Source organism: Myotis myotis, unplaced genomic scaffold (genome assembly GCF_014108235.1).
Source record: "Myotis myotis isolate mMyoMyo1 unplaced genomic scaffold, mMyoMyo1.p scaffold_m19_p_8, whole genome shotgun sequence".
Lineage (NCBI taxonomy): Eukaryota > Metazoa > Chordata > Mammalia > Chiroptera > Vespertilionidae > Myotis > Myotis myotis.
This window is the reverse complement of record NW_023416390.1, coordinates 47,976,936-47,991,742: the sequence shown is the minus strand read 5'-3', so window position 1 is coordinate 47,991,742 and position 14,807 is coordinate 47,976,936. Positions and strand designations below refer to the sequence as shown.

The 14,807-nt window shown below is 37.4% G+C and overlaps 1 protein-coding gene across 1 annotated transcript in view; it reads right to left on the bottom strand.

Moving 5' to 3' along the window:
• The window catches only part of LRP2 (LDL receptor related protein 2), a 199,828-nt gene that overhangs the window by 146,785 nt on the left and 38,236 nt on the right, over positions 1–14,807 (bottom strand). The window contains exons 2-4 of the mRNA XM_036320297.1: positions 13,905–14,027; positions 11,965–12,087; positions 7,224–7,340 (exon numbers count right to left, since the gene is read on the bottom strand). Of these exons, the coding sequence (XP_036176190.1) occupies positions 7,224–7,340; positions 11,965–12,087; positions 13,905–14,027 (363 nt within the window). The remainder of the gene's footprint in view (positions 1–7,223; positions 7,341–11,964; positions 12,088–13,904; positions 14,028–14,807) is intronic.

Genomic DNA, 14,807 nt, shown 5'->3' with positions numbered 1-14,807 from the left:
TGGGGTCAGTCTCTGCTTCTGCTTTCTCACCTCGAGTAGAGAGGGGATAGTAAGAGCAGGACTCGCTGGGCAGCTTGCTTACATGTGGAACTGAGTTTGAAGAACAAATATGTTTTTCACAAGCCGTCACAGTCCACGGAGTGACTTTAACCATCCTCTCTATTCCCCTCCCAACTGTTCCCCTGGGTAGAGTTTCAGCAGTTAGATATATAAAGGAAAATGTTTAAATTCTAAAGAACAGAAAGTCAATAGAAATAAAACTTCAGGGACAAAGCAGCCCCAGTTGCAGGCAGACCAAATACTGCTGATTAGCAGCAAGAAAGCCTTCATTGTAGCAGGGATTTTACCCTTTCTTTGGCATTCCTAAGTAACAAAAGAGAAGTGCTACAAACCAATGATAATTAGCAATAGTTTTACACCAAAATCATTCTAGTATGGTACTTGATAAAAGCAAAATAATCTATTTACTTAAAAGGGGGAAATTGTACTATTTTTAAGCAACCTGAAGTCACTGAAATATATTAATTGAATGACCCATAATTGCTGCATTGTTCTGATGTTTATCTTAGACTCTGCTTGAATGGTTTTCCTTGACGCTAATCCCATTAGAAGTAAATGGACTGCAGTTTGAATCTCTCTGTTCCTTAAAAAATATTTTTTTTAATTGAGAATTTGTTTAATAGCAGGTACCATTTTACAGATGGCCAGACTGAAGAGTAAAATAACTTAGGGGAAAATGAGCTTTAGCCTGTTTCACAGATTATATATATTCAGAAATAGTTCTCAAACAAATAACCAAAAATATAGCAGACAAAAAGACCAAACACAACAAGAAACATTTATACTACAACCACATTTATTTCAAGGATAATCTTTTTATTGGGAGCTTAATATCCTCGCCTTCCTCACCATCTCACCCATTCTCTTACCTCCCCTCTCCCTGCCTCCCCAGGCGGACTCTTACACACCATTCTTTGTTCTGTAAAAGGAATGCCTGGAATGGACACAAGGTGCTCTGTCTTGGAACTCTATGATTTGATCTTATAAGCTTGAAAGAGTGGGGACTATAACCTAGGGGTTTGACCTGACAGGCATGACTATCAACTACAGAAGCAAGCTTCCTGATCCTTTCAAATAATTGGGGTAAAGAATTAGTCCTTCTTTGGAGCTTTTCTAATATCCATCACTATATTTAAGTGGTTTCTAGGTGCTTACTAGTAATGCATTAAGACCCATTCCTATAGAAAACCTATTTCTGAGAAATAGAAAAATATAAATTATATTCATAAGCCGATTCTAATTTTGTCCTCAAGTATTGATTCCTATACATCATGACTGCAGAAACAGAAAAAAGTGTTATATCTCACAAAATGATTTCTAGCCAAGCCTCATTTAATCCTTGACCATGTAGGAACATTCTAATTTCAAACTACTAATAAATAGCTGCTATATAATTGAAGTGGCACCTAAAATAGTTAAATAGGCCCTGGCCAGGTAGTTCAGTTGGTTAGAGCATCGTCCCGATATATCAAGGATGCAGGTTCAATCCCTGATCAGGGCCCGTACAAGAAATAACAATGAATGCATAAATAAGTGGAGCAACAAATTGATCTCTCTCTCTCTCTCTCTCTCTCTCTCTCTCTCTCTCTCTCTCTCTCTCTCCTCTTTCTTTCTTTCCCTTTCTCCTTCTCCTTTTCTTTCTCTCTCTCTCTCTTAAAATCAATCAACAGCCCTAACTGGTTTGGCTCACTGGATAGGCATCGGCTTGCAAACTAAAAGGTCCGGGGTTTGATTTCAGTCAAGGGCACATGCCAGGGTGCAGGCTCAATCCCCAGTAGGGGCCGTGCAGGAGGCAGCTGATCAACAATTCTCTCTCATCATTAATGTTTCTATCTCTCTCTCTCCCTCTCCCTTCCTCTCTGAAATCAGTAAAAATATATTTTTGAAAATTAATGAATAAATGAAAAATAACAAGTACCTCCATGACTAATGGATCTCAACGAAGATCAGCAATGGCTGCTAACGTCACTACTATTGGAAATGTATGCCTTATATATAAAGTATGTTGCACACCCACACATGAAAAGAAATCCTTGCTCATCTGTGCAAGCCTCTACACTAGCGCTGTTCTGACCTAGAGCAAGGAAAGGCAGGACATTTTGCGTTAGAGAATATTTGGCGTTGTCTGGAGACATTTTGGTTTGGGGGTTAATGCTGGCTTCTAGTGTAGAAGCCAGAGATACTGTTAGACTTTCAATAATGCACTAGACAGCTCCCCACAATAAAGAAATCTGGCCCCACATGTCATTAGTGCCAAGGTCAAGAACCCTTGCTCCAGATCTAGCTACCAACTTCCAAAAAATACAGAGGACAGAAGAGCATGTTAAATGACATCAAGGGATACAATGAACAAAACCCAGACTGTGGGAAACTCCAGGACAACTGACTTGGTTTCATTAACAAATAAATTGCAAGGAGTAAAAAACAAAAACGGGAGGGAAGCTTACAAATTTTAACATAGCAACTAACTCTAACAGATAGATTTTATTTGGATTCAGATTTAAACAATTGCACTATAATAACAAAATCATTGAGAAATTTAAAGCATTAACTGGTTATCGATTATTTTAAGGAACAGCTGTTAACTTTTAGGTGAGATCATGATATTGTGGCTGCGTTTTACTCCTTTTATTTTGGAGATAAATACTGCTTCAAAATAAAGGGGAAAATTGCCCTAGCTGGTTTGGCTCAGTGGATAGAGCATCGGCCTGCAGACTGAAGGGTCCCGGGTTCAATTCCGGTGAAGGGCATGTACCTCGGTTGCAGGCTCAATCCCCAGTAGGGGGCGTGCAGGAGACAGCCAATCAATGGTTCTCTATCATCATTGATGTTTCTCTCTCTCTCTCTCTCTCTCTCTCTCTCCCTCTCCTTTCCTCTCTAAAATCAATAAAAATATTTTTAAAAAAATAAAATAAAGGGGAAAAGAAGAACGAGCTACAGGTAAGACAAAATTAGCCATGAGTTGATAATTAACATAATAACGATGAGTACAAAGAGGTTCATTATATAATTCATCATGCTTTTGATAATGTTAAAAATCTTTCATAAGCTTTAAACAATCACTTTTAAAATAATAAAAGAGTTAAGTAACCTTCAGACAAAAATAGTTTGTAAACTTTCATTACTAAAGAAAAATATTCTGAGAGCCCCGGCATGGGATTTAGACTAACATTAAAGTCCCGCCTCCTCTACCTTTGCTTCTTGACAATCTTCACAATCTCTAAAATGGAGATGGCCATCACATACGGCTTGTAGTTCTGATGTAAAAATTGCATAAGACAGTAATGGGTGTTTGGTGAGCAGCAATTCCCTTTCCCACTTCACACAAGAGCTCCAAGAGGGAAAACAAAATGAGTCAATCCTGACCCCTATACTGGCACTTTCTAAAGACGTCTATCCAATCTAGGCCATTCGTTTCCTTCCTGTTCGAATCTGGCTGTGGCCAGGAGATCAAAGCACTAACCAGGAAGTATGAAGATGCTTTTCTTAATTTCCTCTGATTGGTTAAATTTTTTTCACACTCCTCCATCACTAACACATAATAAATAAACAAAGTAGAGAGGAATAGAAAATAGTACCTCATTGTAAAACCCCTTACATGTGTGAGGTTCATTTTAGGGCCACGAACCCTGAAGGGTTCATAACTTGTATAATTCCAGAAACAATGAGCTATAAATCGGGTTCTCTTTCCTTAACAAATCCCCCTTTCACCAGTTACTTGTGCTTTAAAAAAAAAAAAATACAAAAACTTGATTAAAAACTCCTATGCAGATATTTTATAAAACTCACTTCCTTTCCTTCATTCCTTTCTCTAACAGCTGCCTGCACACTGTACCCTGCCAGTTTTTTGCCGAAAGTTCCATTGGCAAGGTCGTCAGGCAGTTGTATGGTGACTTTAGACTTGGATGCAGATTATTCACATGGAATAAATCCAAACAATCTGTTTCGACGGCCTTTTCTTTTCCCTGAAGTAGCATTTCCTTCATTCCCATTGCACTTGCAATAAAGCACTCATTTTTATCCACTTGTAAATAAGGAATAAAGACACGGACTGTCGGCTGGTGGCACAGGCCTCTGGTTCTCTCTTAAACTTGCACAAGGTAAAACCTTCTCCTTCTGTGAAAAAGGTCCTTCATTAAGAAAAATCACCAGACTTGGAACCGGAAGACGGGTTGAGCACTAGCTCTGCCACACATCATACTACCTTGAACAGGACACGCTACACTTCGCAGTTTTAGTTTCTTTATTCATAATAAAGTATAATAATACCTGCTGTGTTGTCTTCATTGAGAAACCTAATAATAACTGGAATTTATGTAATGTTATGAAGTTTATAAAATATAATATAGTCATGTGCCATATAATGACGTTTTGGTCAATGACAGACCACATACAAGACAGGTCTCATGAGATTTTGATGGAGCTGAAAAATGTCTATCGCCTCGTGACACTGTAGCCATCCTAAAGTTACAGTGCAATGCATTACTCATGTGTTTGTGGTAATGCTGGTGTAAACAAACCTACTGCACTGCCAGCAACAGAAAGGTACAGTATATGCAATTATGGACAGTACATAATTCTTGATAATGATGATAAATTACTATGTTAGTGGCTTATGTAGTTTCTGCACTATACTAGTACTCTGCTATCATTATCTCAGAGTGTACTCTTGGTACTTTAAAAAGTTTTTTGCTGTAAGTAAAACAGTATGTTATGTTACGCAAACAGCTGCCTCACACACCTTGTGTCTCTTGATTGCGTGATTTTCTTTTGTGCTTGAATTAATCTTGTGTTGTTTGTACGGCAACGTGCTGTACAGGATTGTAGCCTAAGCAATAGGCTCTATCACGCAGTCTAAATGCATAGTAGGCTATACCCTATGGCAGCGGTTCTCAACCTGGGGGTCGCGACCCCTTTGGGGGTCAAACGAACCTTTCACAGGGGTCGCCTAAGACCATCGGAAAACACATATATAATTACATATTGTTTTTGTGATTAATCACTATGCTTTAATTATGTTCAATTTGTAACAATGAAAATACATCCTGCATATCAGATGTTTACATTATGATTCGTAACAGTAGCAATATTACAGTTATGAAGTAGCAACAAAAATAATTTTATGGTTGGGGGTCACCACAACATGAGGAACTGTATTGAAGGGTCGCGGCATTAGGAAGGTTGAGAACCACTGCGGGTTTGTATCAGTACATTCTATTATGTTTACACAACGAAATCACCTAACAACACATTTCTCAGGACATATCCCCATCATTAAATGGCACATAACTTTATATGATTTACCGTTATTATTAACCAAAATACTTTCTTCACTTGCCTCAATAAAGGACCTATTGTTGGCTTAACAAAAAGTCCTTGACTCGCGGACTTGCTCTTTCATGACATCCAGAAACACCCTATCATCTCTAAAATTACCATTGCAAGGTCTAAATTCCCTGCAAAATTTCTAACGTGAAGGGAGACCCAAACTAGGGGCAACATAATCTCTTTCAAAAGAGAACACTTAATTAAAAAATATACCCGAAGAGAACTGTGCCAGGAACTCAGCTAAGAAATGGAGATACAAAGACAAATAGCATAGACTCTTCTCAAAGAAAAATAACATACAAGGAACAAAACACTGGAGGAAGGTATTGTTTTATAAAATGCAGTGTGATATGATGTGTTCTGCAGCATGAATCTGGGCCTGTTTGGGTCCAGGCCTCTCCTTTTCATATATATAAGTATTTCTTCTATCAAAATTCTCAAACAATAGAGAAGTCCCATGAAAATAGACTAAAATTTATATCTTTAGATGGAGCCATGATAACTAAGAAGTTTATGGTCAAGGTTTCTAATGTACATAAAATTTGTCTACTGATGATCTGAATATTGACTTTATAATAACTCTTTGAAGTTTGAAACATAAATTTAAGAGCAAAAGAAAGGAAGTACCATAGTATGAGAGAGAAAAATGGAAGCACATAGTAAACTTCTAAATTCCAATATACCAAGAAGAGAAATGTATAAAAAGTGTCAAGAGAAAATGTATAAAAAGAAAAAAAAGTTTTGGATAAATTCATAAACGATAGACTTCTAAGAGCTTTTCAGACTGAGTTTGATGAAACATAGGACTGACACAGTAGAAAAATTCCTATATTCCTGTATTCTAACAATCCTATATAATAAAAGGCTAATATGCAAATAGAAGAAACGGTGGAACTACCAGTCTCTATGACACGCACTGATCACCAGGGGGCGGACGCTCAATGCAGGAACTTCCCCCTGGTGGTCAGTGCACTCCCACAGGGGAAGCGCCACTCAGCCAGAAGCCCTGAACCAAGTTCACGGCTGGCAAGCGCAGCAGTGGTGGTGGGAGTCTTACCCACCTCCGCAGCAGTGCTAAGGATGTCCTACTGCAGGGAGCGGGCCTAAGACGGCAGTCGTACATCCCCTGAGGGCTCCCGGACTGCGAGAGGGTGCAGGTCGGACTGAGGGACCCCCTGAGTGCACAAATTTCATGCACCTGGCCTCTAGTTCTATATAAACCTCAAGAGAGGCAGATTACTCTTTACTTGTTTGTAAGTAGTGCCTTATGCACCATGATTGCACTCTCTTATTTTGGTTATTATAATATTTAAACATTATACGCAGAATTCTTCGATTTATATGCCTGATCTTGTTGTGATCAGTTACAAACTGATATAGTATGCTATCATTCTAGGGAAAGCCAAATATAACACTTGTCCAAAAGCAATCTGGAAGAAAAAAAAGTCCATAAGAGCACAAAACTAATGATTAATGAGACATTTGACTTACAAATTTACCATAGTAATGTAATAAAAGTTATAATTAACCAAACTGGCCTTCATACTCAATGTACTCAATGACTTTTCAGGATTATATGTTAATGTTGAAAGTTTCTTAATTTAAAAAATACAGAAAATTTATGTACTAAGGCAGGACACACTCAGAAGGTTTTCATAAAAATAGACTTCTATCAGAACATCACCTCTAATCCACAAAAGAATCTGCCAAGAGATTTCAATAACAAGAGGCATATTGTAGGCATTTCTGTCCATCAACAAATCTAACAAGTTGCTTAAAATGCCAAAGGGACAAATGTGAAACTAAATACAGTGCAAAGACTGAAAGGGACTCACGGCAGTCTTTCTCGTCAGTTCCATCTGAGCAGTCTCTGACGTGGTCACACATGTATTCTTTTGGAATACATTCACCACTGGAGCATGTCATCTGATGGCTTGAGCATGTACTCCCAGCTGTGACGGGAAAAAAATGTTACTTTATAATTACTGCCAAACGCAGACCAATCCACTGACATTTTCTAAAACAAAGGCAAATAGAGCATACATTGAACATAAAATTCACAGGGTCACAAGGTAATTCATGCACCCAGCTAACCCAAGGAAGGGAACTTACAATACAAAAGCGAAGGTATTATTATCAGGATACTATCAAAATGTCCATAGAATCATATCAGCACTCAAGCATGTTAATGTAGATAGTTATTTTATTAACATGTATTGATAATACAATATACTAGTAGGTTGATGAGCTGCATGATAAAGAAGATGAATAAAATAAGTATTTTGGCCCAGCCAGTATGGCTCAGTGGTTGAATGTTGACCCATGAACCAGGAGGTCATGGTTCAATTCCTGGTCAGGGCACATGCCCAGGTTTCCGGCTTGATCCCAGCAGGGGACATACAGGAGGCAGCCAATCTATGATTCTCTCTCAACACTGATGTTTCTATCTCTCTCCCCCTCTCCCTTCTTCTCTCTGAAGTCGATAAAAATATTTTTTTTAAACATATTTTATTGATTTTTTACAGAGAGGAAGGGAGAGAGACAGAGAGTCAGAAACATCGATGAGAGAGAAACATCGATCAGCTGCCTCCTGCACATCTCCCACTGGGGATATGCCCGCAACCCAGGTACATGCCCTTGACCGGAATTGAACCTGGGACCTTTCAGTCCGCAGGCCGACGCTCTATCCACTGAGCCAAACCGGTTTCGGCAAAATATTTTTTTAAAAAAACAAATTTTACAGTTATAGGTATTAATCAAAGATTGGTAAGGTTCCCCTCATTGAAATCCTGTTTAAACCAGAAGGAAATATTTCTAAAGGGTAGGAATATGGTGATTTTATTGAGTTTTCTCTATTACATAAGTTTTCTGTATTGCACATGTGTCAGGAGTTTTTTTTGTTTTTGTTTTTATTGTTGAAAGTATTACATATGTCCCCTTTTTCCCTCATTGACCTCTCCCACCCATCCCCACCCTCTCTCCAAGCCTTCACCACCTATTGTCTGTGTCCATGGGTTATGCATATATGCATACAAGTTCATTAGTTGATCTCTTCCCACCTGCCCACCCTCCCCTGCCTTCCTTCTGGGGTTGGATAGTCTGTTCAATGCTTCTATGTCTCTGTAGCTATTTTTGTTTGTTAGTTTATGTTGTTCATTAGATTCCACATAGAACATATGTCAGTTTTATAGAAAAGGAAAATAATTTAAGCTAGTTTACATTTTATCCTATGTTGATTAGGGTAGGTAAAAGCAGGACATCATTTTATTAAACTTGCCTTCAGATAAATCTGTATTTTAATACCTCAAGTATCATGTGAAAGCTATTCTGCAAGTCTCAGGAAATATCATAAGGTTTTTTAATTTCCACATAAAAAGAAAAGCATTCAGGGAATAATGTGATCTAATAATAATAATAATAATAATAATAATAATAATATAATCAAATGGAAGAAAAAATGTCCCCTAGAATTTTTAATTTCCTATTCTGTATTATTGAAAAGACACTTAAGTTCATCAAAATTTGGTTTTCAATAAAATCATATATCTGTTAAGGCATATGCCATCAATACATACCCCAAAAAAAGCTTTCTAAAAAATAAATCAACAATGACAGCTTTAGAGTGAGTACTTAAAAATTCAAACATATAAAGATTACCATGTGATAAATATTATGTAAAAAAATTTAACAAAAATTACTATCCTTAATCAATCATCTCTTGTTCCTTCTTTCTGTTTAATAAAATAGTTTCATTACAAATATGTCATGTAAGTCTCAAATAGCAAACAAAATTTTTCCAGTCAGCCTATTTCTGACACTTTGGCAGTATGATTTCATATTTTCTCCCAGTACCTTATATCTGTAGGTTAAATTTTACTTCTATTAATAAAAGTATAATAGATCAAATTTTCTAGAAGTCATTTAAATGTCTGAATTCTGCCCACAATTTCAAGTGAATAAGATTTAAAAGCTTAATATTTTCTGAGTGGTAGTATTTATTAAATTTCCATATAATTTATTTAAGTATATATTGCCAATTTCCACATAAAATTAAAGAGCTTTTTTTTCCCCTGAAAAAGCAAGTGATGGGTAGTCTTTTCTTTTTCTTCTAAGAATAGTTTATTGATTATTTTAGAGGGAGAGGAAGGGAGAAGAGAGAAACATCAATGTGAGAGCAGAACATCAGTCAGTGCCTCCTGCACGCCCCCTACTGGGAATGGAGCCCACAACCCAGGCATGTGCCTTGACCGGGAATTAAACCAGTAACCTTTGGGTGAGCTTGATGATGCCCAACCAAGTGAGCCACACAAGCCAGGGCAGTGAAGGGTAATCAAACAAAATATGAAAAAATGAAATCTAGTGCAGCCCGGCTGGTGCAACTCAGTGGTTGAGCATCAACCTATGAAGCAGGAAGTCATGGTTTGATTCCCCTTCAGGGCACATGCCTGGGTTATAGGCTTGATTCCCAGGAGGCAGCCAATCAATGATTCTCTCTCTTTGTCAATGTTTCTAGCTCTCTCCTCTTCTCCCTTCCTTTCTCTGAAAACAATAAATATATATTAAAAATAGATATTCTTCAAAAAACTAAAAATGTAACTCCCATTTGACCCAGTGATCCCACTTCTAGGAATATATCCCCAAGAAACTAGAAACACCAATTATAAAGGATATATGCACCCCTATGTTCATAGCACAACTCACCATAGCTAAGATTTGGAAACAGCCTAAGTGCCCATCAGTAGATGAGTGGATTGAAAAACTGTGGTACATCTACACAATGGAATACTATGCTGCGGTAAAAAAGAAGGAGTTGCTACCATTTGCAACAGCATGGATGGAACTGGAGACCATTATGCTAAGTGAAATAAGCCCGTCAGAGAAAGATAAATACCACATGATCTCACTCATTTGTGGAATATAATGAACAACATAAACTGATGAACAAAAACAGATCCAGAGACAGAGAAGCATCGATCAGAGCCAGCCGTGGGCAAACTACAGCTCGCGGGCCAAATCCGGCCCATTTGAAATGAATAAAACTAAAAAAAAAAAAAAAAAAGACCGTACCCTTTTAGGTAATGATGTTTACTTTGAATTTATATTAGTTCACACAAACACTCCATCCATGCTTTTGTTCCGGCCCTCCGGTCCAGTTTAAAAACCCATTGTGGCCCTCGAGTCAAAAAGTCTGCCCACCCCTGGATCAGACCGTCAAACCTCAGAGGGAAGGTAGGGGAGGGTGGGGGTAAGGGGGGAAGATCAACCAAAGGACTTGTATGCATGCATATAAGCCTAACCAATGGACACAGACACCAGGGGCGTGAGGGCATGAGTAGGGGGATAGGGGATAACATGGGGATAAGGACACATATGTAATAACTTAATCAATAAAAAAATTAAAAAATAAATAAATAAAGGGAAGAAAAAGAAAAAGAAATAAAAATAGATATTCTTTCTAAAAAAACATAGTGCCGATATTATTTTAATTATCTCGGCTTTCTTTTTAATTAAACTGAAGCCCAAATCATTCTATATTTGGTGCTTAAGATTTCAAAGGGTTTACAAGGAAGCAATTAAAAGTTCATTCAAATGTAGAGAAATGATGAATTAAAATTATGTAGTTTCATCAACCAATCTAGTGCTGGGATTCACCTAGTCGTCATTACACAAACATCTACTGAGGGCCTATTATGTCAAAAAGTGCACCAACAATGGGAACATCAAGATGATTAAGGCACAATCCCTACCCTCAAAGAGCCCATAGCTTTCTGGGGGGAAACAGTGATAAAAGTGGGTTATAGGTACACAAAGAATTACAAATGAATCACTCTGGGATGGGATATGAACAGGGACAGCTTCCTTGAGGAGGAACACCTTACCTGGGTCTTTAGGAGAAGCAGCAGTTTGCTAAGCCAAAAGAAAGGAAGGAGCATATGGAAATGAGCATTCAGGCAACAGGCACAGAAGCAAATGGTCAGGACTCTGTGGTGTGCCCAAGTGAACTACACAAGCACTGCCCTGAACCCTTTCAATGTCCAAAAATGCAGCAGTTACTAATAACTGCTATTATTTTCTTTGTCATGGTAGCTCATCCCGCAGTGGCTTTGGCAGCAGTCACTGGAACAGCCACCAATAATGCCTCCAACAGACCTACCTTCTTGCTCCACTCAACTGAAATTAAGAGAGTTCAATACTGGGGCAGAGGAGGTGGAAGGTTTGAAAGCAGAGTGTGCTGCTGGATCAAAAGGACCATCCAAATGCCAACCACACAAATGAATACCACACCCATCGATACCAATAAATGCTTCGTTTCTTTCTCGAGTGTAACATAATCCAAATTAAAATCTAGGAACCTATCTAGCCATTTCCAAATTGCCAGGGTATATTTATAATTCTCCAGCACATTCACACTTTCATTGTCAAACAATCTGAGCGAGAATACTGGCATAGGCTGCATTGTTGTGTAAGGCTCAACTCAGCATTTACAAAGGATCGTCCCATTATGTTTTGTATTTGTATCAGGTTCGGTTTTAGATGTCCAAAGGACCAAAACAAGATTCCTCCATAAACACTTACGGCAATGCTGATGTTCATCTGAGCCATCCTCACAGTCCTGCTCATTGTCACACACCCAGGAGTTAGGGATGCATAACTCTTTACTCTGACACTGGAAATAGCCTGGCTGGCAAGTAGCGGGAGCTAAAACAAACCAGAAAAAGACTCATTATGTCAAACAACCACCCTATTATACCAACAAGCAATGCTTATTTCAAAAGCCTATATATCAACTCCTGCTCAATATATTTGATGGCAAATAGTAAACAACCCTATACCAGAGTGTGTGAATTCCAGTCAGAGTTCACTATCAATCTCAGCAATAGCATCACAGCAAACTGATGATCCAAAGCAATATGAAAATACAGAGAATAGAACAGCCAAACACACATACATACAACAAAGGTATGACAAAAAAAATATTAAACAAAATTTTAATTTAAGTAAAAGCTAGCCATGAATTATTATTAAATTATCTGAAATGTTTTATAATAACTATAATAATAGTAAAGCATCATGATGAATTGGAAAACTCTTGAAATTTGGATAAAAAGACACAGAGTCACATAACTATTATTTTTACAATTTACTTGCTTTAGGATCTTTGGCAGGTTCTCTGAGCCACAATGTATGCAGCTAAAATGGAAGCTATACTTATTTTATCTCATGGGTTGTTACTGAAAACCAAGTTAAATAATGTATGTGAAAGCACCATATGTTTGTTGCTATCACTTTTGTCATTGGTATTGCTATCATCACTGTTATCATCACTAAAATATAATAACCTCTGAAGAGTTGTTGGTATAACTGTTCATGTATTCCTTTATCTCGGAATACACTCTTATTGCTCTTTGGATTTAACATAAAATGAACTCAGTAAGCCCAGAAGAGGCAAAACAAATAGTACATGATCATGTCTCTACAGATAGAACTACTCTCTTGCTCAAAGTATGGTTCACAGACGAGCAGCATCAGCATAACCTGGGGGTTTGTAAGAAATACAGAATCTCTGCTCCCACGTCAATCTTATGGAATCCAAATCTGTACTTTAATCCATTTGTGCATGAAAGTTTGAGACGCACTTCCCACTCTCCCTCCCATTTTCAAATGCACTGTCATCCAAACATTACCCCAAAGTTTGACTCTTCTGTTGTGCCATAGTATGGTCAACATTTCAAAACAAAATTACTTTTTCACCCGCTTTCCTGGTTTTTGGATGATAACCCTTGTCTGTGCACCTATCAGAATGAATGAAATTGCAGGAATGTGATTGATCGCCTGTGGCAATCTGGGAAAGCAATGGATATAAGGGTTGGATTGGTGCACCAACTGGGGAACCTTTAAAAATGACTTACTTCTCTCAGCCTCAGTTTTCTAATATGAAACTTACCTCAGAATATTGCTGAGAACTAAAAGAAAAATATGTGTACTAGTAAGTGATTTTATCACCTGTTAATTTGGGGGTTTACGATATTATCATGTTTTTAAATAAATTTTCTAAAACATAAAATCACACTAGCCATTTCTGTGATCTCTTTATGATAATTCACATGCGTTATACTACATCCTTTATAGTTAAACAGGCTCCTGGAGTTACAAATCACCGTAGTTCAGGTAGCATTGTTTTTTTGTTTGTTCTTATTGGTGCACAAAATTTCCAGAGTGAATAATCTGAAATAGTCACATACTGGCTTCAGAAAACCACTTCCAAATTGGTTTCCATATCAAGGTCACATGATAAAAAGGAAAATAGAAACTGATGTCAATTGAGCCCCTTCTTCAAAGGGGAGTGAAACAATTATTAATACCATCAGTTTTCTATTCAACCGCACAGATCTCAGCAGACTTGCACCAAGTCCTGTATCTATCACTAAAGACACAACCTTTTTGTTACAGCTGAAATCACCATGAAGGATTTGGGTTTCTCAAAACAGAGCTTAGACTACCCACGCCCCACTTACGGCAACCAATTTCATCAGAGTCATCCAAACAGTCTTTGGTCCCGTCACACCTCCAGGAAGCAGGAATGCAATGCCCATCTTCACAGCGAAAATGCTCACTGCCGAAATCCTCAATGTTACATTCTGCAATCCCACAAACAACAGAAAACCAATTTAAAAAAAAAAAAAAAAAACTATGCCACACAGATATTTCAAAGAAGAAATACAGATTTTTTTAATAATGATGAAAAATCATTCACTAATTAGTAATCAAAGGAATATGCTATCTTATAAAATTAGAAAAACATTTTTATAATGATTATATCCTCGATCTTAGGGTCTGCAGGAAGGTCATTTTTATACATGGCTGATGACTAGAGTATATCTGGAAAGCAATTCAACAACATGTATCTTGCTTTTTTAAAGTGCTTATCCTGTAACTTAGTATTTTAACTTCTAGGTATTTTTTCTAAGGAACTAGAGATTTGTATCACTTTATTATTTATAATGAAGAAAATTGAAAACCTCCTAAATGTCCAATGATAGGAAAATAAATGTCCAATGATAGGAAAATATCTATATACTGATATTTTAGGAATTCATTAAAATGATTATGAAGGACTGTTAAATGTTTAGGAGAAATATTTGTAATGTAATGTAACAAAGACAAAGATGCAAAATTTTGCCTATAACAGAGTCATATATGGAGGTGGGCATGAGGCATAAAAAAGACCAGTGTGGACAGTGGTTATCTTTGATTGATAACATCAAACATTATGAGTAACTTTTCATTGCTTCACTGTGCTTTTTTCAGTTCTCCACCCTATATTTTTATTAAAGTGCCTTCTTATTATTATATCATCTAGAGCAATTTATGGTCCCCTCATTCTTAGATCCAGATCAAGAGCTTTTTGTTTTTTTAGG